At 40.5% G+C, this 27,946-nt stretch overlaps 1 protein-coding gene across 1 annotated transcript; it reads left to right on the top strand.

Annotated features, from left to right (window-relative positions):
• On the top strand, nucleotides 1-27,390 carry THAP12 (THAP domain containing 12). Its single transcript, XM_049780263.1, has 5 exons — nucleotides 1-154; nucleotides 14,634-14,754; nucleotides 19,247-19,354; nucleotides 23,219-23,255; nucleotides 25,189-27,390. Exons 1-5 carry the CDS (start codon nucleotides 66-68, stop codon nucleotides 27,120-27,122), a joined length of 2,289 nt encoding a protein of 762 aa, XP_049636220.1. The 5' UTR covers nucleotides 1-65; the 3' UTR covers nucleotides 27,123-27,390.
• Nucleotides 27,391-27,946: the final 556 nt, after the last annotated feature.

Genomic DNA, 27,946 nt, shown 5'->3' on the forward strand with positions numbered 1-27,946 from the left:
CCCGGCCCCGACGGGCGTCGAGCTGCCCCGAGGCGGCGGGGAGGGGGGCGCGGGGCCGGGCGACCATGCCGAACTTCTGCGCGGCCCCCAACTGCACGCGCAAGAGCACGCAGTCCGACCTGGCCTTCTTCAGGTTCCCGCGGGACCCGGCCAGGTAAGCGGCCCGGGCCCCCTCCGCGCTGCCAGCCGCGGGCAGGAGGGACGGACGGACGGACGGACGGACGGACGGAGGGAGGGAGGGAGGGAAGGAGGGAGACGGGCTGCTCGCTCGCCGCGGCGGGAGCCCAGAGTCACCACGGACGGAGCACGTGCGCCGGCGGCCGCCCCTCCACGCCGGGGACACTGCGGGCTCTCGGCCTGGCTCGCCCGCTGTGGAGGTGGCCCCCGGGCAGGTCGCTTTTGCTCTCTGGGCATGTGGTTCTCTAGCTGTCACTTGAGGGCCGGGGTTCTCACCAAGCCCTAATCAATCAGTCAATCAATCAATATCTCTCCTCTCTGTCTCCCCCCCGTTCTACTGTGCTTTTCTCATATCTTCTCTCTCTCTCAGTTGAGGGCTGGGGTCCTCCCCAAGCTCTAATCAATAAATCAATCTCTGTCTCTCTCATTTGAGGGCTGGGGTTTCCCCCCAAGTCCTAATCAATCAATCAATCAATCAATCAATTTCTTCTGTGTCTCTCTCCCTCCCTCCCTTTCCCGCCACCCGCGGGACTTTTCTGTTTGGAGACGGGCCACCTTTGATCTCCAGCCTGGTGACAATTGCCTCCTGCTTGTTGGTGCTTCGTTCAGCCTAATGCCTCTAACCATCATTATTCACGATCTCTGCTGTTCCGGGGATAACTGGGACGCAGTGGTGCTGAGGCAGGGGAATTGGTGCTGAAACATTTTACTTGAGGCCGCCTACACGCTTCGGTTTCTTACTTAAGAGATCCGGAGTGTGGGAATGATTTGAATGGACGAGCATGTTCTTCGTGTTGGAGGTATAGGTCTCTGTGAAACGTCCTGAAAGGGGGTTCGATAGCAAACAAACTCCAGTGCAGTGTTCTGTTTCAGACTACATGCAGGCCCCATGGGTATACTGAAAGGCTTTAGCCAGGAGCTCAGTAGGGGTCCTCTTAGGAGTAGGGGACAGGTTTACATCATGTGGATGTAAGGGGGGGGGGACCCTCAACCTCTACCTATACTACAGCATTAGCTCTAGATGAGGTTAAAGAGACATGCATGCCCAACTGTCCACAGTGTCCTAGGCATGAGCCTAGGGAACCAAAAATGGTATCCAATTTAGCCAGACAGGGTGGGGACCTTCCCTCATCCTACTATTGTATGATCTAAGGCAGTACATGGCGTATGAGTTTGAACAGTTTACAATTACAAACATGGATGGTACAACTGGTTTAGTCCAACTCCTTGGTTACAGGCCATGAAAGGAGCTCAGGGAAATCTACCAGACCAAAGCAAGAGTGTGCAATAACGTGTTCACATCAACGGAACCAACTAACTACAGGCAAGAAATCAGCCAGGCAAGACAACAGGATGTGTTCTTCAGGTTAACTACAGCTTTGTGGATAAGGTCAGACACACCATTGGCAAGATAATGCCAACTTTGGAAGACTTTCTCCTCACTCTGGCAGACTACTGTCGCCACAAAGCCACATGGAAAGATGTGCTAATAGATGAAGCTGGGGAGTACAGAGAAAAAGTTTGTCACACTGGTGAAAACATATTTAATTGGATTGAAGAGAAGACCAAGGAGTATTAAGAAATGGTTTAGGGCATCTGCCCAAGATGTCTATTGCAAGTACAGGGTTGTGGACAACTACAATCATGAATGCCTGCATACCAGGTGGCTTACCTGTGAACACCAGATTAATATTTTCCAGGCTGATCTCTTAGGGTCCAAGTGCAGTGATAATATGTTACCTCACATCTTTGGGTCAGGGGATGACATTTTCCTGGTGTCCCTTGTGTTTCTGAGTGACTTCGAGCCTGAAGTAGCTCCAACCATATACCTGGCAACCATGGTTTGGACTTGGAATGAAGACCATGAAAAGATTAACTCAACAAGGTTACTGCCAGGTTTCAGTTTGACTAGGGAAAAACCAATCATCAGTATCGTCTCTGGATTTGTTTATGCAGAAGATGAATGGGTCTGCATCAAACTCAGTTGGTGGCCCATCCATAGCACCATTGAGGCACTGTTCTCAGAAATAATACCTGCATTTAGCCTACTAACTCAGGTATTAAGAGGGCTGTGGGCTCTATTACATCATATGGTACCATTGCATTTCTTAGTCTGTCTGGTAAAAGTGTTCAGAGGTCAATGGATTCAGGGGCTACCATGGTTTTTTATCTTCATAGCTTCCACAGAATCATATGAATTTCATGGTGCCAAAGGATTGGTACCTAAAGACTTGATGAGGGAGAAACCCAAGTGCCCAGAGTACATATCAGGGTGGCTCAATTGGAGAGATGGCAGACAATACATGAGTCTAGGGCATTTCAACAACTCAGTGTATGCCATTCACAAGTGGCAGTGTAGTTGTGGTGGGAAATGGTTGGATGATTCATTCTTTCAACCAGTTAAGGATGTTAAAGGAGAGAGGACCATGAACAAAGGCAAAAATGTCTTCAGATTATATATCAAACAATTCAAGAGGATGGCAAGAATAGAGTTCCACACAGGTTGGGACAAGACCAGGTACTACACCAGAAAACTTGTGCCTTGTGAAGGGAAGAACATAACTGTCATGGGAAAAAGAGGAGGTGGAGAAATGGCCTGGTGGACTGTGGAAGAAAACAAGAGGGCAGGCCCCTATGACTTTATGGGTGGATGCAGCTACTGGATGACATTAGATGAGGGTAAAAAAAGTGCATTCTGGCCCCTATCTTTGTGTGAAGAAGAAAATAACATCTTGAGAGCATGTAGGAAGAATTGCAGGGTGGACAGCTACATACAACTTAGTAGACAGGGTGATTTTGCATGTATGAGTGGGGGTAGGGAGTGGAGAATGAAACTATTCAAGCAACCATACACACCAATTTCTTGTGACCCAATAATCTCATCAAGTAAATCTACTAATGTCCCAGGAGAACGTATGGTCAAGTACAGCCAAGCACCAGGGAATAGGTGTTATGAAAGGAAAGACAAACACTGGAATATGGTTGTCAAGAAAGGGATCTATCAGTGTTGGTTTTCTATAAAGGGCAAACCACTAGAATTGCCTTCAATACATGAGTTGCTCCTGGTTATGATACTGGCATTGCTGGAGAACAAGTACATCCTGTGGGGGTATTTACTGTGGTTCTTGTTGAGTGCTGAATTCATACTCACAACCAGCGCAGTGGGTATAGAAACCATCTTGCTTACAGGAGCTTGGGAATTGGAGTGGATTGGCATTATCCTGGTGCTCTCTGTTGTGCTATTAGTCAAAGAATCTCAGATCTGCACTGCTGTGCTAGTTTTGATGAATGCCACTATAGGGCACTGGAGGACATTAACCATTGTTTTGCTCTTCCACCAAGCTGGTGGGGCTGAAGCTTGGGGGCTAGGAGAACCAATACCAGAATCAGCACTGGAGACAAAGCTGTGGAAAATCATATCTAACTACAATATACTGATCCCAACTTTCCTTTTGGTCAGTCTACTCACTGGTGGATTTGACTTCAAAGAGAAGGTGAGAGAGTTAGATCTCATGTTTGAGGCCAAGAAGAAGGGCAGAGTGACCAAGGAAGTCTATGAGATGACAGCAGCTAGAACCAAGCTAGATGAAGCTCCCGATGGAGTGATGATGTTGATAGCAGAAATACTATTGGCTATTATACTTTGTGTACAGATAGCTATGTACTCCTTGGCTGATCTTGCAGGATACTTAGTGGTCCTCCCATTTTTCCAAGTTGTCAAAGGTAGATATCTGCTATCTGAGACAGGGCAACGTTGGCTCGAACTTGAAGATGAAGATTGGTTTGTGTACAACAAATTAACAAAACCAATAGAGGACCTGTGGAGAGCTAGGGAAGGATTTTTCAGAACAGCAAGCTGTGAGAGGATATCTAATGTCAGGGCAAGCCTGATGTTGACACTCCGGTCTGCCCTAATAGTACTGCTGGGTTGGAGATTCCGTGTGATTATCCAAATTCAGTTGTTGCTTGAAGGCTTCCTAATCTTACATATAGTGTTCAGGAGAGAACTGTCCAGGGACACAGGACTCAAAGGCACAATCATATCCTGGCTGGCCAGAATAGAGACAGTTATAAACGATAAGACTATTTCTAAGCTTGAGAAGATCAAGATAATAGGCCGCAAGGGAGGGGAAGTGCTGATGAAACACAAAGTTAAGAACCGGTCACTAGTCTCTTGGTATGGGGAGGAAGAAATTTACGGGTCAGGAAAGCTGGGCATAGTTCTAACTATGAGGTTTACTGAAAAAGTGGCTCAAAACAAAGTGTTAGAGGCATGTTATGAACTCAAGACCAGTGAGAAGCATGATTTATATAATCCAGACAACTGCTCCTGCTCAAGCTGTACCAGAGACTGGATATGGACACACAATCTAACTTCTAGTCACTCACATTCCTTGAACAAACCAGACAACTTTTTGTCACAACGCTTGAGCTGTGAAGTACTGTTGGGTGAGTTGGCATTGAACACCCCAAGAGGGAAGAGACAGGTAACTTCACAAGACTTCACACTAAAAGAACAAGTCTTGACCAGTAAGTTGTGGCAGTCATTAAAGAGTTTACCCATTCTGGCAGTTAGACAAAACATGCTGTTAGTGGGCAATCTAGGCTATGAGTTAGCTGGATTCAGTAGTCATGGTTGGGAGATCAGAGTTCCTGAAATGGTACAAAGAATGACACAACATACAAGGACAGGCCAAATTTCTTAGAACAGGTTCAGCGCTTCGGGAAAATGCCAACAGCAGTGCCAAAAAGATACATGCAGTCTCCCCAACTGTCTGCTCTGGATCAAGAAGGAGTTTGAGAGAGGTGCCTATACCCATGTATGTGACAAGACCAAATGATTTGTTCTTCAAGACATCAGAGGGTGCTTTTAGGATAAAGATACACAAAGCCAGTGCAACACTGGACAAGGTAGGACATGGTATCAGAACTGACCAAGAGTACAGAAGGTACCTGGTGCCATGCCTTCAACCCAGAAGCAATAAATATCAAAGGTGACAAAAGGGTGGTCGTCCATCTGAGGAAAGTGAGGGCTGGATGGTTTTGCACAATGGCAGGAGGGACTAGGCTAGACAGCCAGTTCCAGGAACTTTAAGGGCACGTACCAGGACAGTTAGATAAACTAGCAACCGGGGGTGGGGGGGGGGCTGTGGGAGATAAACCTTATTAACTGCATGCCAAGGTTGTAGGTGCCCAACAGGTGCCCGAACCCCTCCTCTACTTCAGACAGCCAGTTTAAACCTGGTTGATGCAATATATAGTTTTGCCCCTAGACTGAACCCCCAGCAGCCCAATAAAAGGCTTGCAAGTCCCATCTGGGTGGTCGTCACCTGGGAGAGGTGCGGCCCTGCACACTGTTAATAAACTCCCCTGTATTTGCGTTACTGATTTGTCTCTTAGTGGTCTTTGTGGGTCGTATATCAAGTTCAGAGCTAGCACGGGGAACTCTGCTTCATCCATTTGGTTCAGATCAGTACTTAATGTGCTGAGCCTTGTTGCTGGAAATTTGGTGGTGAATATGACCAGCTGTTTCTCTCCATGAAATTGCAATACACTAAAGAGACAGAACCAGTCAATTGTATTAGCACTCCCAATTATTTACTTAGAGGTATAGTAGGTGCTTGGCAACTTTCTGAACTTTGGGGGCGGGGGTGTACAGAGTTGAGCCCTGCTCTCATTGGAGTTTACATTCTTGGAGGGGTGGGGAAGATAATAGATACAGGACGTTTTATATTAGTAGTAAATGCTATGGGGTGGGTAAATCAAATAATAAGATAGGGGTAGTGAATAAGGAGTATCTGGGAACCACAGTTGAGATTTTAAATTGAGGCCCAGAGTTACCGACAGGATTTGATCCGAGAACTGCCAGGAGTAATTCCTGAGCACAGAACAATAGTAAGCTCCGAGCAAATCCAAAACAAAAAATAAAATTGGATGTTGAGGGAAGCTCTCATGAAACATGAATTTGAGCAAAGATTAAAAGTAAGTGGGGAAACTTAACTATGGAGCTAGTTGGGTTAACATTCCAGTTTGTGGAAACCATCGAATATCAAGGCAGATATATTATTTACTGCATGAGCCAGAGGTGGGGGATGAGGGTAAGGGTAAAAATCGGGGTTGGGGAAAGTCTGATTCAAGGAAGATCAAGAGATGAAGTAGGACTGGAGCAGTGGTGTCAGAGGTAAGGTGTCTTGCCTTGTGCATGCTAGCCTATGCTAGGCCATGGTTTGATATCCCCCCCTGCCCCCCCCCCACCCCACCCCGTGTCCCATATGGTTCCCCAAGCCAGGAGCGATTTCTGAGCACATAGCCAGGAGTAAAACCTGAGTATCAATGGGTGTGAATGAAAAACAAAACAAACAAGCAAAAAGAGATCAAGTAGCCCTTAGGTAGTTAGCTGATTGGGGGCCACTAAGAAGAGCTGAGTGTTAGCATTGTAGACTGCAATTTTTAACTGAGATGGGAGCTGCCCCAGCAGTAGGTGGGTGATTGGGAGATAGATCATTTGAAAGCAAATTTTTATGAAGGTTGGAAAGGAAGTTGTGTTGTTAGCTTAGATGTTTCCAATTCACTATAATGGGCAGATGGGTATAGATGCAAATATATTAATGGTTGCCTAGGACTGGAGGAGGGGTTAAAGGGAAATCAGGGTGAGGCAAAGTAATGGACACAACAGGAAAAATATATGAATGTTCAGAAAATACATACACAACAGGAGAAATATATGAATGCTCAGAAAAGGGCCAGAGAGATAGCTGGAGGGCATGAGCACCTGCTTTGCTTTCAGAAGGCCTGTGTTGGATCCTTACCTTTTTGGTTCCCAAAGCACAGACCTGGGAGTAGCTCCCCAGGATCACTGGGTATTGCCCCAAAGCTCCCCACACGCACACAAAGGAGAGAAATCTTAACTGTCAACATAATGAAAATGCTCTAAAATTGTTGTGGTGATAGTTGTAAAATAAATAATCTTGGAGTTTTACTCTTAAAATAGTTTTAAAGGTAAAGGCAACAGGATTTGTTAATGTTTTGGGTATAGGTTGTAAGAAATTGAAGGGGTAGGGCTAAAGTTCATTGAACTGGAGCTCATGATTTGCAGGTGAGTTGCTGGGTTTGACCCAGCAACACTTAATAACTGAGCACTGAACCAGGAGTAGCTTTCCTAGGTATTCCTGGGTGTGAACTCAGGAAACAACCAAAAACAAAAACAAAAAAGTGTTCTTATTGGTTTTTACTCTGAAGATTTTTTTTTTTTTTTTGGTTTTTGGTTTTTGGGCCACACCCGGTAACGCTCAGGGGTTACTCCTGGCTATGCGCTCAGAAGTCGCTCCTGGCTTGGGGGACCATATGGGACGCCGGGGGATCGAACCGCGGTCCGTCTCCTAGGCTAGCGCAGGTAAGGCAGGCACCTTACCTCCAGCGCCACCGCCCGGCCCTACTCTGAAGATTTTTAACCTAAGTATTTAATGAACTAGGAAAAACTGGGAGGGACAGGTTTGGTGAAGGAATATTGGTAGTTTGTTTTGGGATATGTCAAGTTTGAGAAACCTAAGATGGTCAAGATTCTGGAATGAATAAAAACATAATGTTTAAAGAATTAAAACATAAAACAGAAGAAAGCATAGGGGTAAATTCTTGTCACAGATTCTTCTGTCACATTACTTCTTGACAGATTCATAGATATAACACCAAAACATGGGACAATGAGAGCTGGAGCGATATTGGATAGGGTGTTTGTCTTGCATGTGGCTTTCCCGGGTTTGATCCCCAGCATCGCAAGAAGTAATTTCTGAGTGCAGAGTCAGAAGGAACCCCTTAGTGCAGCTGGATGTGGCCCAAAAACCATAAAAAAAAAAAAGTAAATAAAACAAAAAAAAAAAAAAAACGTGAGACAGAAAAAAATAGATCAGTTGATCTTTATCAGAATTAGATTTTGGACCGAAAGCAAATTAATGGGGTTTGGAGGAAAAAAACAATGAAAAGATGGGATGGAAAAAGTATTTAGACAACAGGTCATGTATCTTATAAAAATATAGTATCTATGAGGTCAGAGAGATAGTATAGGTGTTAGGACACATGATTTCATGTTTGTAACTCACCCTGATTGAATCTGTCACCATAATACTGAGGGTGACCTCAGAGCACAGAGCTAGGAGTATCCCTGAGCAACTCAGATTGTGGCTCAAACAGAACCCTTCTACATATCCCCCAAAGAGCAGTATTTAGAATATGTAAAAATAAAAAATTTAAATTTAACAACAAAAACTCAGTAAAAAGGAACACATCAGTTAATGGAAGTTCAAATCAAAATGACAGTGAATTGCCATTTTACACCAGCATGGATGTAAAGAAAATCCGTGTTAAAGTTGTAGAGTTGTTCAAAACCTTGTATATTGTTAGTGGGCCACTAAACTTGAAAACTGGGGATTGTTATTCTTTTAAGAGTAAAAGCATAGAATTACGTGTATGTAAGTCGTAAAGAGATTAGTGTTCACCATGAGTGAACACCAAATAAAACAAAAGCATAACCAAGCAGTTCCACTCCTTGGTACATTTTCAAAACCATTGCAAACTGGTTCTCAAAAAAGTTACTATATGTATGTGCATATTTGTAGTAGCAAAAATACTGTTCACAAAAGCCAAGGAGTGGAAACAGCCTAAATGGTCAGAATGAATACACTAGAGTATATACATGCTGAGGAATAATAATGAGCCATAAAACAGGAATGAGGTACTGATAAGTCCTACAGCATGGGTGAAATGAAAAAGCATGCTAAGTGAGGGCCCAACTCTACTATGCTTCAGAAGTAAGTTATAGCCACCAACTTTTCCCAGGTAGTCTAATCTGGGCTGAAAACTCAGGCCTTCTCATATAGGGGCAGGCAGATTCCCCTTTCTGCCTGAAAGCACAGCAGCCCACAATTACACCCAATACCACTGACAGAAAAGGTGCACAATTTAACAGTTTATCAAACTGCCAGTTCACCACATTTGTTCAAGATGTATAGTCCTTTTCTGTGTGACTACTTGCCACCTCAAAATTTTAGTGTCATTCAGCCCAGTGGGTTCAGAGCAAATCTGATGGGAAAGTTGCATAGAAAACCACCAAGCCCAGTGAGCATAAACAGTTAGTTAGAAGGCTCAGCAACACCAACCAACACCAGTTGGTCCTCAACTAGCACCAACCAGCTCAGTAAATCCATAGATACTGACTTCAGTATCTGTTTATTACACTGGTCACATTGTTGAGAGATTTGATTGCAAATTGACCCTTATTGATCAGTTTTGATAATTCCATTTGCCTTTGTGTTATAATGAACAGTATAAAGTAAATTTGCACAAAAAAACCTGAAAGGGGTCTGATTAAGGTCGTGGGTTCAGGGAACAGGGGCCACTGGTGAAGGGTCACACTGGTGGTAGAGTTAAAGTTTGAACATTTAATGTCTGAAACAACTATTATGAACAACTTGGTAAATCAGTGTTTTAATAAAATAAGTTTTAAAAAAGACATGCTAAATGAAAGAAGCTAAAATACAAACTTTATTATTGTTCGATTCTACTTATTGGAAATAGAATAACTAAATACTCACAATAGCTAAATTCATAGAGACAAAGATGATAGGTGATATCCAGAGCTGAATGAACTGGACTACAGATTTCTCTTTAGGGCCTTGAAAACTTTCTGAATAGATAGAAATGTTTGTACAAGACTTTACTGCTACTTCCATTTTAAAATGATTGATTTTATGTTACATGACTTTCACTTCAATTTAAAATTTAGATATCTTGAGTAGTAGAGAATATATAAGCCTGGAATTCAGGAGTTAGATAACAGGTTGTAAATAAGGAATGTTCTCAGACCATAGAAGTAGGTAAGGCCATAGTACCTAGTGAATCTAGCAGAATAGACCCGAAGATTGAGCTGTGTAACCAATCTTCCACGAATTTAAACTTTGGGGAGATGAGGCATTAGTTCAGGAATAATTGCTGGTAACAGAAGGGCGTCTTACTGGAGCTTTTACCCCCTTTAAGCATTATGTTCCTTGGACTCAAATTTACCCAAAGGCATTTGGGGTGTGGGATGAAAAAGACACACCTGGCAGTGCTTGAGACCACTCTTGTTTCTGTGCTTGGGTCATTGGAGGTATTGCTGGGAGATCCTGTAGTTCCAGGGTATAAGCAGCTTAAACCCTGTACCTTCTCTCCAGCCCCAAGGGCCTTGTTGGGAGCATATTTTACTTGCACATTGAGGACATCAGTAGTCATCTGGATCATACTTTTCTCAAATGTAGTAAATTATTTTTGTTCATGATTACATGCATAGGAGAATGATATGTAGGGATTTATAGACTAAATTTAGGAAGTTTTATGGGGTTTTTTTTTGGGGGGGCGGGGTGCTGCCACACGTGGTGTACTTACTCCTGGAGTGCTCAGTACATACTCCTGTCTCAGGAATCACTCCTGGTAATTCTAAGGGAACCATATGAGGTGCTGGGGATTGAACCCATGTCCAGGTTGTGCAAAGTAAGTACCTTACCACTGTACTCACCAGCCCCAGCATAGGAAGTTTTGGATTTAGATCTAAAACTTGGTGTTGAAATTTTCTTATATTGTATTGGCTTTTAAAGCTTTTGTGGGTCAGTGTCTCCCTGAATGCCTTGTCTGCCTTTCATTTGGATGGTTTTTCCTCATGATTCTGTTAGCCTCTTCAGTTTTTCTTGTTTCTGTTTCGGGTTTTTGTTTGTTTTTGGGTCACACCCAGCAGCGCTCAGGGGTTACTCCTTGCTCTATGCTCAGAAATGGCTCCTGGCAGGCTCAGGGGACCATATGGGATGCCAGGATTCGAACCACCGACATTCTGCATGAAAGGCATAAATGCTATCTCTCTGGCCCTTGCTTGTTATTTCTTAATAGAGTTGGTTTCGTTCTATCTTTTGATTTTTGTTCTCATTTTATTTTTATGTTTATTGAAATAAATGTTTACCTTTTATCTTTTATCACCAAGCTCAAAGTTTGTTCTATTTTTAATATTCTTGTAACAAAAGTTCTTTCAACTTGTAGTGCATGTCTGGTGGTGGTAAAATCCATTAGCTTTTGTTTATATCTAGAAAAGCCTTTCCTTGATACAGGCTGAATTTTCTTTCATTCTGAAACAGCAGTTTTGCAGGGTAGATTAAGTTTGATTGGAAATTTTCCTTTTTAAGCTTTGTGAATATGTTGATTTAGTATCAGTTTTTACTTAAAAATCTGGGTTACCCTTGGTTGCTAAATATTATTTTTTTCTAGCAGCCTTTAATTTAAAAAATATATAACTGGGGCCGGAGAGATAGCATGGAGGTAAGGCGTTTGCCTTTCATGCAGGAGGTCATTGGTTCGAATCCTGGCACCCCATATAGTCCCCTGTGCCTGCCAGGAGCAATTTCTGAGCCTGGGGCCAGAAATAACCCCTGAGCACTGCTGGGTGTGACCCAAAAACCACAATGGGAAATTTTCTTATTTTATTGTGTCCTTTTCTGATATATGATAGTATTTTAGATTTATTTTTCCCTTAATCTTCTTCCTTTTTTTAAGGAAATGTTGTTTTAGGGGTTATGCCTCAGCATTGCATTCATGGATCACTCCTGGTGGGCTCTGGGAATGTGGTGTCTGGGATCGAACCTGGGTTAGCCACATGCAAGGCAAACAGTGCTTTGTCAGGAGTAAAGCCTGGTATGGCCCACAAACTAAAAAATGGAAAGAAAATTTCATTGTTTAAATTTTTTCTTAATTGTTCTGTTAAAATCTGATAAATTTTTTTCTTCCTGATATTATACAAAATCTTTTTTTTAAGCCTCTCCAGTTTTATATTAAGATTGTTTTCTGAGGAATTTTCTTTCTCATTCATTCTATCACAGGATTTAGCTTTTACCCCCATTAGGAGGTGCTGTGGGGTTAGTTTTGGAGATGTTTTCTTATTCGCTTATCTTGTTGGTGTAGAGATTGCTCTGTTGGAGGTTTTCCTTTTCTCTGGGGAGTTCCAGCCTGTATATATCCTGGGTATAGTAAGTCACTGTCCTTCCTCTGTGGCCATTGTTCAGGGGACCATATCTGATTCCAGGAATATGAACCAGGGTTGGCTCCATATGGCAGGCACCTTACTTAACACCTACACTTTCTCTCTAGCCCTAGAAATGTGGGACTTTATCCTAAAAATGATGAGAAGTCACATACCAAAGTAGGGAGAGATATTCTCAAATTGACTTTCCAGAACATTTACCTGTAGCGTGGTGAAAGATTTCAAGAACGTTAGAAGACCAAAGTGATCAATTCCTTCCACCATTGTTTTATTTTTAGTAAGAGAATTTTATTCATAAAATGTTTTAGAATCTCATTTTTCTCTCTTCCCATTACTCCTATGTATACACAGACTGTGCATAAAATAACTCACTTGATTGTAATTATATCGAATTATTAATTTCTGGTTGGGTTTATTGAATTATCTGTTAAATATGTAGCTATTCATGACAGAACTATTGTTTTTTGTTTTGTTTTTTAATTGGGGGAGGGGCTGAAGAGATAGTGTTATGACTAGAATACTTACTTGCCTTGAATATTGCCGATCCAGGTTCTATTCCCAGCATCCCAGATAGTCTCTTGAGCAAAGAGCAGGAGTAAGGCCTGAGCACCTGCTGTGGTCCACAAACAAACAAAAACACCTTTTAATATATTGGCCACACACAGTGGTACTTAGTGGGGCTACTTCTGGCATGGTACTGAGGGCCTATCCTGGTAGTGATCCCCAGCATTGGTGAAAATGATGCCCAGCAGTGTTCAGAAGACATGTGGTGGCTGGATTCAAGCCCAAGCCCACATGTAAAGCTTTTACTCTAGCCCTTTGTGCAATCTCCCCAACCCTAGTAACTATTACTATTAGAAAAAGGAGGGGCCGGGAAGGTGGCGCTAGAGGTAAGGTGTCTGCCTTGCAAGCGCTAGCGTAGGACAGACCGCGGTTCGATCCCCTGGTGTTCCATATGGTCCCCCCAAGCCAAGGGCGATTTCTGAGCGCATAGCCAGGAGTAACCCCTGACCGTCAAACGAGTGTGGCCCAAAACAAACAAACAAAAAAAAGGATTGTTGATGAGTGAGTTAGAGAAATAGCTATACCAATAACTATCATGACAATGGTATTGAGTGAGAGAAATAGAATGCCTGTTTTGAAGACCGACAGGTGATGGGGAAGGAGGGTAATAGAGAGCATTGATGGTGGGAAGGTTGCACTGGTGAAGAGGGGTGTACTTTTTATGACAAGAATCCAACTACAAATATGTTTGCAACCATGGTACTTAAATAAAAATATTTTAAAAATAATAATAATAAAGAAAAAGGAGTGGGCCTGGAGAGATAGCACAGTGGTGTTTGCCTTGCAAGGAGCCGATCCAGGACCTAAGGTGGTTGGTTCGAATCCCGGTGCCCCATATGGTCCCCCGTGCCTGCCAGGAGCTATTTCTGAGCAGACAGCCAGGAGTAACCCCTGAGCACCGCTGGGTGTGGCCCCCCCCCAAAAAAAAAGAAAAGAAAAAGGAGATTGAAAGAAGAATATTGTAACCTTTAGCCCATTACTATTTCATTGGTTTTACTTTTTATCTACACACTAGGATAATAAACCATATTCCCTTTGAAAATGATTTAGAACAGTGTCTGGCTCTTAATAAGTAAACTTTAGTAAACCTTACATATTACAAGCACCAAGAGAGAATGAATGCTGTTTTGTTCACTATCCTCCACACCTGTGTACTAAATTGTATAGACATAATTGCTGCATTCATGGAGCTGGCAGTCTAGTCTATATATTTTATGCTTACTCATTTCATAATAAGACAGATTAGAGGCAGCCTTCACTTTTCCTTTATGAACCCTAGTTATTTATAAAATATTTGCTATATATATTTTTTCTAGCGATGGTATTGTTCAGATGATTTAGATATTGGCCTATGGTTGTACATTGTTTTGAAATTAATCGGCTTCAAAGTATGTCAGATTCTGTGGATAAAGGGAGATAGAAATCTGTTATTCATTTTAAATTTGTCTGTAAATATAAACATACACACATGCATGTGCACATCTACCCTAAAATTGAATGCTGGGGCCGGAGAGATAGCACAGCAGTGTTTGCCTTGCAAGCAGCCGACCCAGGACTAAGGTGGTTGGTTCGAATCCCAGCGTCCCATATGGTCCCCCGTGCCTGCCACGAGCTATTTCTGAGCAGATAGCCAGGAGTAACCCCTGAGCGCCGCCGGGTGTGGCCCAAAAACCAAAAAAAAAAAAAATAGAATGCTGAGTTCAAGAATATTGCTAGTGTAGCACATGCATCTACTATGAGAACCTGAGTGTTTGATAGCCAGCACCAAAATAACAAAAATTGCTGAAGAGCAAGTTCTGAATTCATATTACAAAACAATAATTTTTTGTTTTATTTATAGATGCCAGAAGTGGGTGGAGAATTGTAGGAGAGCAGACTTAGAAGATAAAACACCAGATCAACTAAATAAGCATTATCGATTATGTGCCAAACACTTTGAGACCTCTATGATCTGTAGAACTGTAAGTAATTGTAGGGTTTGGTTTTTGGTATTCTCTCTCTCTCTCTCTCTCTCTCTCTCTCTCTCTCTCTCTCTCTCTCTCTCTCTCTCACACACACACACACACACACACACACACACACACACACACACACACACACACACACACACACACACCCTCATTGTCTGTTTGGAAATACACGTGTTTTTTTTATTATTTTTTTATTTAATTGGGAGGGGTTCTTAGATCTCTTCACTTTTTTTTTTTGAAAGATGAAGACAAATTTGGAACTGGATAAAATAGTATCTGTTTTGTTTTTTAGATCCTGTTTGAGGATGTTTTTGGAGGGCATTACCCCCTGCGCCATTTCTGATGCCCAATGTCTACTCACCAAAGGCAACCACATTAAAACTTTTTGTTTAAAAAAATTTTTTTAATGTTTATTGTAGATAAAGTTAGTATTTTTATTTGGAGAGCTTCTCAAGAACTTTTTTTTTCTTTTTAAGAATGTTATCTTTGAGAAATGGAGCTTTTTGTTTTCACATCTACTAGAACTGACCCCAACTTTTATGTTGACTCAACTTTTTATGCTGGGTGCTACATAAAATTCACTGGAGAGAAGGGGGCCGGAGAGATAGCATGGAGGTAAGGCATTTGCCTTTCATGCAGAAGGACACTGGTTCGAATCCCGGCATCCCATATGGTCCCCCGTGCCTGCCAGGAGCGATTTCTGAGCGTGGAGCCAGGAGTGACCCCTGAGCACTGCCGGGTGTGACCCAAAAACCAAAAAAAAAAAAAAAAAAAAAAATTCACTGGAGAGAACATTTTCACCAGTGATTAGCAATTTCACCTCTAGATCTGTGTCTTGTAGCTGTGAATTTTACCAGTCACCTCCTCTCAGTTTGCTCCACTTTCTAATGAGATTAGATAATCCCTAAGGTTTAAGATTTTTAACGCTTCATAATTTTATTATCATGATTCATAAAAGGTTTAAATAGAGCAGACTTGCTTGCAATGAAGCAGACTTGAAACACTTTTTAAAGCTAGTTAGGAAAAACAGTTATAGTGCTGTTTTGGTAAAGCTTATCTCAGATATTGGGATAGACAAACTTGATTTGAAGGTACGCTATATATTGTTATGTAGCAATATATTTTGGTATTTTATTTTTCAGATATATTTTGCAGAGGCATCAGGAAACTAAGGAATGATTGGGTTATTTTATTTCTCAAATTAATTGAAGCAAATACTTGTGAAGTCATTGGGAGGTGAGCCAGTGCCGGTTCAACAGTTTATAATCACAGATATTTGAGGGATATTTTTGCCTGTTTTGTTAAGAGGATAGTAATAAGCAACCAAAAATGAAATTTTGTAATGTTTAAAAGGCAAACTACTATGTTTTTGACATTAATTAAAATTAATCCATTAACTGCATAAGCCATTATTTTAGCAATATCTGTGGCCTTTTTATTAACTTGTACATTCTGAGCATAGTACAGAAGCAATATTGAAATGAATATTGACATTATTGATCAGAGATTATATCTAGCCTTTGGGACATATGGGCTTATAAACACTTATAAAAATTGTATGCTTTTCATTCACATTTTGTATCCTGATCTGTAGTATCTTTTTCATAGTAACTTTTATTTGAATTTTTAAAATTATTTAGAGTGCTGTATGCTGCCTCTCCTTAGATGTTTGCTCAGTAAGAAAGATGCAATGCTTTGAATATAATATAGCTTTTGCTCCCTTTATTGTTTATGTTTTTAATCAGTTCTGGAATTAAACCCCTGGCCTATCATTAGAAGCTAATGAATGTTGTGAAGAAATGTGTTTTTTTTTCTTTCTATGAAGCATGGGATTAAACCAGAAAATACTAAATCTGAATAGAAATTTTTCCCAAATGAATTAAACATTTTTTCAATCAAACCAAGGAAAGATAATATGTTTCTTTTAAATATATGTTTTTCTCCCTCATTTCTTTCCTTCCCTGGAAAGAAAGGAAAATAAATTAGCAGATATTTTTGATCTGGCAGTTTTGGAACATGTTTTAATAACCAACGTTGAGGTAAGTACTGAGTTCCCCATAAATATTCGGGAACAATTTTTTTTTCCAGATTTAAAGAACAATCTTTAAACTAGGTGAAAGAGAGGTCAGAGTAGCAGTTATTTAGATTTTCTAGCTCTTAAATAATTTGTCCCTCCCTTACCTCCACTGGGCTGGCTGTGAAAGAATGTTAACTTTTTAAGTATACAGTCAACTTCTAGTAGAGTGAATTAGGATTGTCAAAGATTAGAAAAGCAATCACTGGGGCTGGAGAGATAGCATGGAGATAAGGCGTTTGCCTTTCATGCAGAAGGCCATTGGTTCGATTGACATCCCATATGGTCCCCCATAAGCTTGCCAGGAGCGATTTCTGAGCATGAAGCCAGGAGTAACCCCTGAGCACTGCCAGGTATGAAACCCCCCCCCAAAAAAAAAAAAAAAAAAGAAAAGCAATCACTGTTAGCATTAATAGCATTAGAATAACAAGGGAATTTAGGACTGACAAGGTAGAGCAGATAGGTGTTAAGTTGCCTTGAATGAGGCCAACTCCCGTTCAGTCTCCATCACCCAATATGATCCCGTTTCTCCAGCACTTGGATTTGCACACATATGAGTATGACTCAAACCCTTTACCTCCCCAAAGGAATTCAGAAATAACGCTTAGCTATTGATATGATCTAAATTGTGGTATGAGTGATTTCGGGTGACACTTCTGACTCTCTTTAGAAATTTTGTAATGAATATTAAACATGCAAATCCTTTAAAAGTATTATTATAGTTTCATTGCTTAAGATTGTTGATTAACTCTTATAGGCAATGGATTCTAAGAAAGTAAAGATGATCATAAAACTGAAATGACAATCAGTAATGTAGTATAGCAGTAACGTTCTAAAAAATATTGATTCCAATTCAATACTGGAAACTTAACTCAAAAGAGGAAATTTAAGGTTCAAAAAGAATGCAGTTTGACACCAGGGTCTCCAAGTGAGTCACTGTGCATTTTGATCTGGACTTATGGTTCCTGGGTTCCTATCCAATATATGTCACTGTGCCTAAATGTTACACAGTAGAAGCAGATGGAGTCAACAGCAAGTAAAAGAGGGAATATTTAGTATGGAATGTATGAGAGGATAGATTATTTGAGAAATGTTTGTGCCTGTTGTAGATTTGGTGGGTTTATGAAGACTAATTGAAGACTGAATTAGAATTAGAATGTACAAAATGCAAATACATCTTTTTCTTACAACTCTCTTCAATTTACTTCCTTAATTTATAATAGTTAGAAATAGTAACCTCGGGGCCGGGCGGTGGCGCTAAAGGTAAGGTGCCTGCCTTGCCTGCGCTAGCCTTGGATGGACCGCGGTTCGATCCCCCGGTGTTCCATATGGTCCCCCAAGCCAGGAGCAACTTCTGAGCACATAGCCAGGAGTAACCCCTGAGCGTTACTGGGTGTGGCCCAAAAACCAAAAAAAAAAAAAAAAAAAAAGAAATAGTAACCTCATCTGCAAGTCTCTACCCTTTTGGAATTGGAGTTGGAGTTAAAGGAATACTGGGGATTAACATGGAATTTTATTGGGGCTGGAAAGATAGCACATTGGTAGGGCATTTGCCATGCACACAGCTGATCCAAGACGGATGGTGGTTTGAATCCAGTATTCTATTCTAATCCAGAATCCTATTCGCGATGACAAACCTATGGCATGCATGCCAGCGATGGCACTCGAAAGCCTTGCAGCTAGCACATGGGAAGGTCCGCAATTAAAATATGTGGCCCGTGCCGCATAGTTTTTAGATACTAAATTTTTTTTTTTTTTTTTTTTTTGGTTTTTGGGTCACACCCAGCGGTGCTCAGGGGTTACTCCTGGCTGTCTACTCAGAAATAGCTCCTGGCAGGCACGGGGGACCATATGGAACACCGGGATTCGAACCAACCACCTTAGGTCCTGGATCGGCTGCTTGCAAGGCAAACACCGCTGTGCTATCTCTCCGGGCCCAGATACTAAAATCTTGTTAATAAGGTTTAATTGATGTGCTGGCACTTTTGAGGAAATTCTTTGGTTTTGTGTGGCAGTTTGGACACGTGGGCTCAAAAATGGTTAGCCATCGGGGCCGGGCGGTGGCGCTAGAGTTAAGGTGCCTGCCTTGCCTGCGCTAGCCTAGGACGGACAGCGTTCGATCCCCCGGCGTCCCATATGGTCCCCCAAGCCAGGAACGACTTCTGAGCGCATAGCCAGGAGTAACCCCTGAGCGTCAAATGGGTGTGGCCCCCCCAAAAAAAATGGTTAGCTATCACTGTGACCTATATGGTCCTCCGTGCCTGCCAGGAGTAATTTCTGAGCACAGAGCCACCCCTGAGTGCCACTGGGTGTGACCAAAAAAAACAAAAGCAAAAACAAAAGAATTTTTTTATGTGTACTATATAGTCTTCAGTACTGTCTTTAAAGTAACATATTTTTCTTTTTCAGAGTCCTTATAGGACAGTTCTTCGAGATAATGCAATACCAACAATATTTGATCTTACCAGCCATTTAAACAACCCACATAGTCGACACAGAAAACGGATAAAAGAATTGGTATGTCTCCATGCTTTCAGCTTTCTCATACCCTAAAATACTATGATGCATAGTTGCGTTTATGTTAACATTGAACTTGGTTACATTTTCATTTCAGAAATAGCATTATGGAAAACAAACTCTATAACTTCTTTCTGAAGTATGAATATCAGATATTAGTTTGTCTCATATTTTTGTCTCTCTAACTCATTGACTGAGTAGGAGTGTACTATTAATTATAGGCCACCGGATTCATTCTATTCTGGTAAGGAAAAAAGCAAAAAGTAATAACAATTTAATAAAACTTTAAGAAAATAGTAAGGTTAAGGAGGCCTGAGTTGGTAGAATACTTGCCGTGCACTCAGCCAAATCAAATTCAGATTGGATCCCCAACTTCCCTGAACACCATCAGGAGTAATTTTGAATGCAGAGCCAGGAATAAGCCTTGAGTACAGTCAGATATGGCTCCAAAACAAAACAAAATTTTAAAGGAACATATATATATATTTCTAGAATTCAGTACAATGGAATGAAGAAAAGGAAATAGAAAATTTCAAACAAAATATTAGAAGTAAAGATTTTTAACTCTCAGGGCCGGAGAGATAGCATGGAGGGTAAGGCGTTTGCCTTTCATGCAGAAGGTCATCGGTTCGAATCCCAGTGTCCCATATGGTCCCCCGAGCCTGCCAGGAGCTATTTCTGAGCAGACAGCCAGGAGTAACCCCTGAGCACCGCCGGGTGTGGCCCAAAAACCAAAAAAACAAAAGCCAAATATATGATTTAATTGTTTGGATATGAAAACCTTCTATTTTCCCTACTTGTAATATGTAGAATTGTTGAATTTTGTTTTATTTTGCTTTTTTGGACGACACCCAGCAATGTTCAAGGGATTACTTCTCCTGGCTTTGCACTCATGATTACTCTTGGGGGACTACATAGAATCCCAGAGATTGAATTCAAGTTGGCCCTTTGCAAAACAAGTGCCTTATCTGCTGTACTTTGCCCTGGACCCATAGGATTGTTCTTGTTTGTTTGTTTGTTTGTTTGTTTGTTTTTAAAGAGGCTTATTTTTGGGTGCCAGAGTGATAGCACAGCAGTACGGCGTTTGCTTTGCATGTGGCAGATCCAGGATGGACCTGGTTCGATCCCCGGCGTCCCATATGGCAGAGTTTTTAACTACTGTGCCTAGGCACACTAGTGTGCCGTGAGATTGTTTGGTGTGCCATGGGAAAAATTCCAATTTTACCCATAAAATGCAGCTTCAGCTCACAAATAGACTAATCATTAGATTGTTTCATAATATAGTAATTATAAAATAATTCTGTGTGTTTATTTGATTTCTATTCAAGAGAATTACTTTATATATAGTCAATATAGGCACAGAGTTAAATTTTTTTTAACATTTTCTTTTTTATTTTTGGTTTTTGGGTCACACCCGGCAGCACTCAGAGGTACTCCTGGCTCTATGCTCAGAAATCACTTCTGAGCTCAGGCTCAGGGGACCAAACGGAATGCCAGGATTCGAATGGCCGTCCTTCTTCATGCAAGGCAAATGCCTTAACTCCATTCTATTGCTCCGGCCCCTTTTTAACATTTTCTAATGATGCTGTGCCTTGTGGGGGGGTTTTCTTGAAAAAAGTGTGCCTTTGCACAAAAAGGTTGAAAAACACTGCAACATGGTCCCCCTAGCCAGGAGCGATTTCTGAGCGCATAGCCAGAAGTAACCCCTGAGCCATCACTTGGTGTACCTCCCCAAGCTTCTCCCCCCCAAAAAAAAGAAAAAAAATTAAAAGGCTTATTTATAATTTATTTTATTTATTGTAACCATGGTTACAAAGTTGTTCATACTATAGGTTCCCCCCCCCACAGATAAGTTGTTCATGATTGAGTTATAGTCATACAATATTTAACAACCTTCACCATTACACATTTCCTGCCACCAATGTCAGCAGTTTCCCTTTCACCCTCCTTGTTGCTCTCTTTCCTCCTAAGAGGCTTATTTTTAAAAAAAATTTCACACCACCAATTTTAAGTTTTACAGTAGGGTGTATATAGTTTCTGTGCCATATTAATTCTTTATAGTTTTTATGGAGAATTTTTGCATTCATTATTATAAATCTGGTGCCTGATTCTTGTTTCCTCTACCCTTTTAATTTTTTTGGTTTTGGGGCTGTATGCAAGGCAAATGTCTTAACTGTCTTTCCAGCCCAAGGTCTTCTTTTTCTCTCAATACTTAAAACATTTTTTCTTTATAGACGGCATTTTAAATTTTGCTAAGCTACTCAATTTTTTTTTGTTGTGTTTTGTATTTTGGGCGACAAATGGCACTGTTCAGGATTACTCCTGGTTATGCACTCAAGTTACTTCTGGCAGGCTCGGGGGACCATGTGGGATGTTGGAAATCGAACCCCAGTTGTCCGTATACAAGGCAAAGGTCTGTCACGAGCCCCAAGATTTTTTTTTCCTTAACCCAATTTAAATTTTTAAGTTATGAGATACCACCTTTTAATTATTTTTATGTAAAAAAGGTTTTATTTAGAAGTATTGAGGAAGGGGATGGAGATGATAAAAAAAAGAGAGAGTAACATGTTATGCTCAAGAGAGTGAAAAGGCATCTCCAAAGATGGAGAGAGCCCTGGTATACAACCCAGCCCAAAAGTAGGAAAGTACACATCTCAAGAGGGGAGATGCAGATGACATGTGCTCATGTCCCCCCCCCCCCTTGTTACTCCACACTTTACTTCTTTTTTTTTTTTTTGGGCCACACCTGGTGATGCTCAGGGGTCCTGGCTATGTGCTCAGAAATCAGACCTGGCTTGGGGAACCATTGGGATGCCGGGGATTGAATCAAGGTCTCTCCTGGGTCAGCTGCATGCAAGGCAAATGCCCTACCGATTCGCTATCACTTTGGCCCCATCACACTTTAATTCTTTATGTCATTCCATCTTCATTTACTCATACTACTTTATTTACTTCCCTTCATTTACCCCCTTCACTTAAGTCATACAGACAACAGTCCTCTACTACTTTAGCTTTTTCAGTAATACTGCTAGAGGTAAAGAACTTAATCACTTTCCATTGTATAGCTCTTATTGTCCTGTACTCTACCCTTTGGGAGTCCTAAACATTTCATATCAGGTATGATCTTCCAAAACTGCTTCCCTGTAACTCTAGTCCACAGCAGAAGGGGGGAAATATGCTTAGGTGGTTAGTTGTCTATACTTCTCCTTACTAGTATCATCTTCCATGCTGTCCAGTAAGTAGATAATCTGTTGTCTGCAGGTTTTGCTGATAGCAATTTTTCCTGCCACAGAAATGGATTGTGGTCTTAGCATTGTAGAGGGCTGGAAGGAGTAGAAAGGACAGCTTAAACCTTTTGTGCTGTTTGACTCTTGACCTCTGTATCCACTTCTCTTCTATACTCATTCTCATTTGCTGCTTCTCAGGAGTTCTCTCATACTGTTTATATTAGGTTCTGGGATTCAGCAACTCTTCTTAGTCATGTCCCATAAGATTTGATTGGTGGACAATATGATTAGTGTTGCTCAGATTTGTGCCCAAGCTCTAAGGTGTTCATGCATGCCTTTTATTAATCAGTAAGCACATGTAACCCCAAATTATGAGGATTGGATTTAGGTATAAAATAACTTAAATGATATATTTTTCTTTAGTATTTTATTATAAACTTCAACCTACTAACAAAGTAGTATTATGGTTTTACTCATTTATTTGAAATATACATTCTTTATAAAAAATACATGCTCGTGAAAGAATTAAGATCGACTCAAAATAGCTGTTTCCGTTTGACAGTCTACAATGACATATAAAAGTTCTATTTTCTTTAAAGAAGACTTTTTTTTTTTTTTTTTTTTTTTTTTTGGTCAGAGTGAAGATGAAATCAGGACTCTGAAACAGAAAAAAAGTAAGTGATAGTGTTAATGACTCAACTTCTGAATGCCTTTTTAAAAGGCCTTGATCTGGTAAGGACTAATAAATATGTTTTATGTTCAAAACTAAAGTGTGAATGATTGTAAGAATGTGTAGGCATTTCTTGTCATCTGAAATTATTAGCTAGTCATTGTTTTGTACTTGAGTGTTGCTGCACCATGCACTTTGCCTTTTCCCCTGTATATAGGGTGGGAGGTATTTGTGTCTTCATAGGGACAGGAGGGTAACAGGAAAGGATTTTTGCCCCAAACATATGTGATATTTAGTTTTATATAGCCTTTCTGTAGGTGCTGTTGTTTAGCTATGTCTCAAAGGAGGCCACTTGAACTTCTTATCAGTTAACACTGTTATTCCTTCATCTCTTCCTCTGCATATTGCTTAGAGCTTGTTATTGAGTGCTTAAATGTGCCAAGTCATTAATTCCAATGCTTATATTTATTTATTTATCATTAGAGCCCTCAGATGCAATGAGCTTAGACAAGAAAGGAAGGACATATACTTTGCAAAGCATAAAGACTTGAAACAGTACCACATTTGGCGAACTAAACTCCTTTTATTTTTCAAGCATCTGATAATGCATGATGGGTAGAAGATAAAACCATAGGGGCCAAAATTTTTGTAGGATATTTGACTTCAGGATTCTACTTTGCCATCTAAATGATAGTAAATATTAGCCTTAAAATTATGCTAATATGTTTTATATTTTTATTTGCATAACTTATGTCTCTTATAAAAATAGCTTGTCGTTTGATAATGGAAATAATATAGATAAGCTTGAATTTGGATTTTACCTCCTCCTCCCCCTTTTTTTTCACCATACTTGGCTCAGTGCTCAGGAACCATACCTGGCAGTGTTCAAGGGGCCATATGCAGTTATGTAATGTGAACCAGTGTCAGAACTGTAGCTGCGTGCTATGCAACTATTTTAATGTTTTCTGTAGATTGAGAAGGTATAACCAGAGTAGTGCTTAGGAGTCCCAGAAATCACTCCCAGTAGTACTCAGCCAACTCATTGGATATTTTAGTTTTGGCATCCAGTGATTTGGTACTATTCATAGTACCTATTGATAGTTTCAAGTGTTCCCAGGGCTGCATACAGCAGTGCCTGGTGGAGAGGGGGGATAGTGTACAAACCCTCCTTCTACGTGCACCTGTGGCTTGGATAGTTATTTGTTCTCATTTATGAAGTGGCATTGATACAACCTGATAAAGTAATGTGATACATATAAAATACTATGGCATTGAGCTTGAGAGATATAGCAGGTATAACAGATAAGGTGCTAGCTTTGTATACAACTGATCTGGGTTCAATCCCTGACATCTCACATGGTCCCCTGCACATCACCGGGTGTGGCCCAAAATTTTAAAATAAAATACCATGACAGTGCCTCAGTAAGAATTAGTTTTCTGGGGCTGGGCGGTGGCGCTAAAGGTAAGGTGCCTGCCTTGCCTGCGCTAGACTTGGACGGACCGCGGTTCGATCCCCCGGTGTCCCATATGGTCCCCCAAGCCAGGAGCAACTTCTGAGCACATAGCCAGGAGCAACTCCTGAGCGTTACCAGGTGTGGCCCAAAAACCAAAAAAAAAAAAAAAAAAAGAATTAGTTTTCTTCCCCTTTTTCTGCAGGCATGGGTTGTTTTTACTTTATTATATATGAAATCAGTTGTTTTTATTAAAATAATTTATATAATAGCATTTTCTATATACTGGGTTAAAATATATCTTCTCAAAGCATTTCTCTCCCACTAGAGTGTGTCTTATTTTGATATCTGATTCCTAGTGTCTAGTCTGTCCAGTTAAATGCCTGTGAGTATTGAATGTTTGTTATTTAAATACTTAATCAAATAAGTAAAATTTTTGTTGGCATGGTTTTTCATGGCTTGTTTACAAAATTCTTTGTTCTCCAGTTGAAGAAACGTCTGAACAGGAACCAAAACATAAAGAAATAAACAACAGCAACCCTCAGAACCCCAGTGCTGAAGAGGGGGGTGAAGAACAGGATGAAGATATTTTACCTTTAACTCTTGAAGAAAAGGAAAATAAAGAATATTTAAAATCTTTATTTGAAATTTTGATTCTTATGGGAAAACAAAATATACCTCTGGATGGACATGAAGCTGATGAAATCCCAGAAGGTCTCTTTACTCCTGATAACTTTCAAGCACTGCTGGAATGCCGAATAAATTCTGGTGAAGAGGTTCTAAGAAAGCGCTTTGAGACAACAGCAGTTAACACATTATTCTGTTCGAAAACACAGCAGAAACAGATGCTTGAAATTTGTGAGGGCTGCATTCGGGAAGAAACGCTCAGGGAAGTAAGAGACTCTCACTTCTTTTCTATCATCACTGATGATGTCGTAGACATAGCAGGGGAAGAACAGCTGCCCGTGCTGGTGAGGTTTGTCGATGACTCACATAATCTGAGAGAGGAATTTGTTGGCTTTCTGCCTTATGAAGCTGATGCAGAAATTTTGGCTGTGAAATTTCATACTACGATAACTGAGAAGTGGGGGCTAAACATGGAATATTGTCGTGGGCAGGCTTACATTGTGTCCAGTGGATTTTCTTCCAAAATGAAAGTTGTTGCTTCTAGACTTTTAGAGAAATATCCCCAAGCTGTCTATACACTCTGCTCTTCCTGTGCCTTAAATATGTGGTTGGCAAAATCAGTGCCTGTTATGGGAGTAGCTGTTGCATTAGGAACAATTGAGGAGGTTTGTTCTTTTTTCTACCGATCACCACAATTGCTTTTAGAGCTTGATAATATAATTTCTGTCCTCTTTCAGAACAATGAAGAAAGGGGTAAAGAACTGAAGGAAATTTGCCATTCTCAGTGGACAGGCAGGCATGATGCTTTTGAAATTGTAGTTGACCTTCTGCAAGCGCTTGTTTTATGTTTAGATGGAATAACAAGTGATACAAACATTAGATGGAATAACTGCATAGCTGGCCGAGCATTTGTGCTCTGTAGTGCAGTAACAGATTTTGATTTTATTGTTACTATTGTAGTTCTTAAAAATGTTTTAGCTTTTACAAGAGCCTTTGGGAAAAATCTTCAGGGACAAACCTCTGATGTCTTCTTTGCAGCCAGTAGCTTGACTGCGGTTCTGCATTCACTAAATGAAGTGATGGAAAATATTGAAGTTTATCATGAATTTTGGTTTGAAGAAGCCACAAATTTGGCAACCAAACTTGATGTTCAGATGAAACTCCCTGGTAAATTCCGCAGAGCTCAGCAAGGTAACCTGGAGTCTCAGCTGACTTCTGAAGGTTACTATAAAGAAACTCTCAGTGTTCCAACAGTGGAGCACATTATTCAGGAACTGAAAGATATTTTCTCAGAACAACACCTAAAAGCTCTTAAATGCTTATCTCTGGTACCCTCTGTCATGGGCCAGCTCAAATTCAACACATCAGAGGAACATCATGCTGACATGTACAGAAGTGACTTGCCGAATCCTGATACTCTCTCAGCTGAACTGCACTGTTGGAGAATCAAGTGGAAACACAGAGGGAAAGATATAGAACTTCCTTCTACCATCTATGAAGCCCTCCATTTGCCAGACATCAAATTTTTTCCAAATGTTTATGCATTACTGAAGGTCCTGTGTATTCTTCCTGTGATGAAAGTTGAGAATGAACGATATGAAAATGGGCGGAAGCGACTCAAAGCTTACCTGAGGAACACTTTGACAGACCAAAGGTCGAGTAACTTGGCTTTGCTTAATATAAATTTTGATATAAAACATGATTTGGATTTAATGGTGGACACATATATCAAACTCTATACATCTAAATCCGAGCTTCCTACAGATAATTCAGAAACCATTGAAAATACCTGAGATTTCTAACAGGTTTTCTCTTCCTGTTGAAAACTAATAAGTTTGAAATATTACAGAAAAGTATAATATATGTAGGCCACTTTATCACTGACTATCTTTAGTAGGCCTCCCATTGAGTATACTCATTAATAATTTGCCTATTTAAATGGCTCCAATTTGAGCTCATGCTTTGAGACCTAACTGTTCTTCCAAAAGATAACATTAAAAATGCCACATCACATTTCTGTGTGAAATCTGCTAGTGGCACTTTGGAGTTGTTTTTAGTTAATCATTTTAGATCTAACATTATCACTGGATGCAATTTTTTTTTTCGGTATTTGAGTTATCAGTTCTTTGAAGAAATACATTTTGTGACGTGTCGGAAAAAGGAGTACATTTTATAAAATGTTATACAATGAAGCTCACATTGACCTTTGTCTGATGAGAGTTCTAATCTGTGATGGACAGCTAAGAGAATGACCAGACAGAAAGGTGAGCTTGCCAAAGGAAGGTTTCAGTGTGTATTTTTTCTTTATCAAATGAACTTAGAGGGACAAATTGCAGTTTAAATGGACATGTCTGTCATTATTGTTCCGTATCTGTTGCTGTTTACATTCCTTTGTTGAGCCTTCAGAAGCTTTTAGCAGGTTTATATTTAACACCTCTGTTTCATGGTCAAGATAGGATCAGATGCCATGTATACTGACAACGGATTTGTTTTCTGTCTTTTCTCCATGACTATATCTACTGCCTCGTCTTGATTTATAAGCAAAACTTGGAAAACCTATAAGAATTATTGTTTTGTGGGTTTCCAGGAATAATATGAAAATATTGCTGTTATTTTT

Source organism: Suncus etruscus, chromosome 9 (assembly GCF_024139225.1).
Source record: "Suncus etruscus isolate mSunEtr1 chromosome 9, mSunEtr1.pri.cur, whole genome shotgun sequence".
NCBI lineage: Eukaryota > Metazoa > Chordata > Mammalia > Eulipotyphla > Soricidae > Suncus > Suncus etruscus.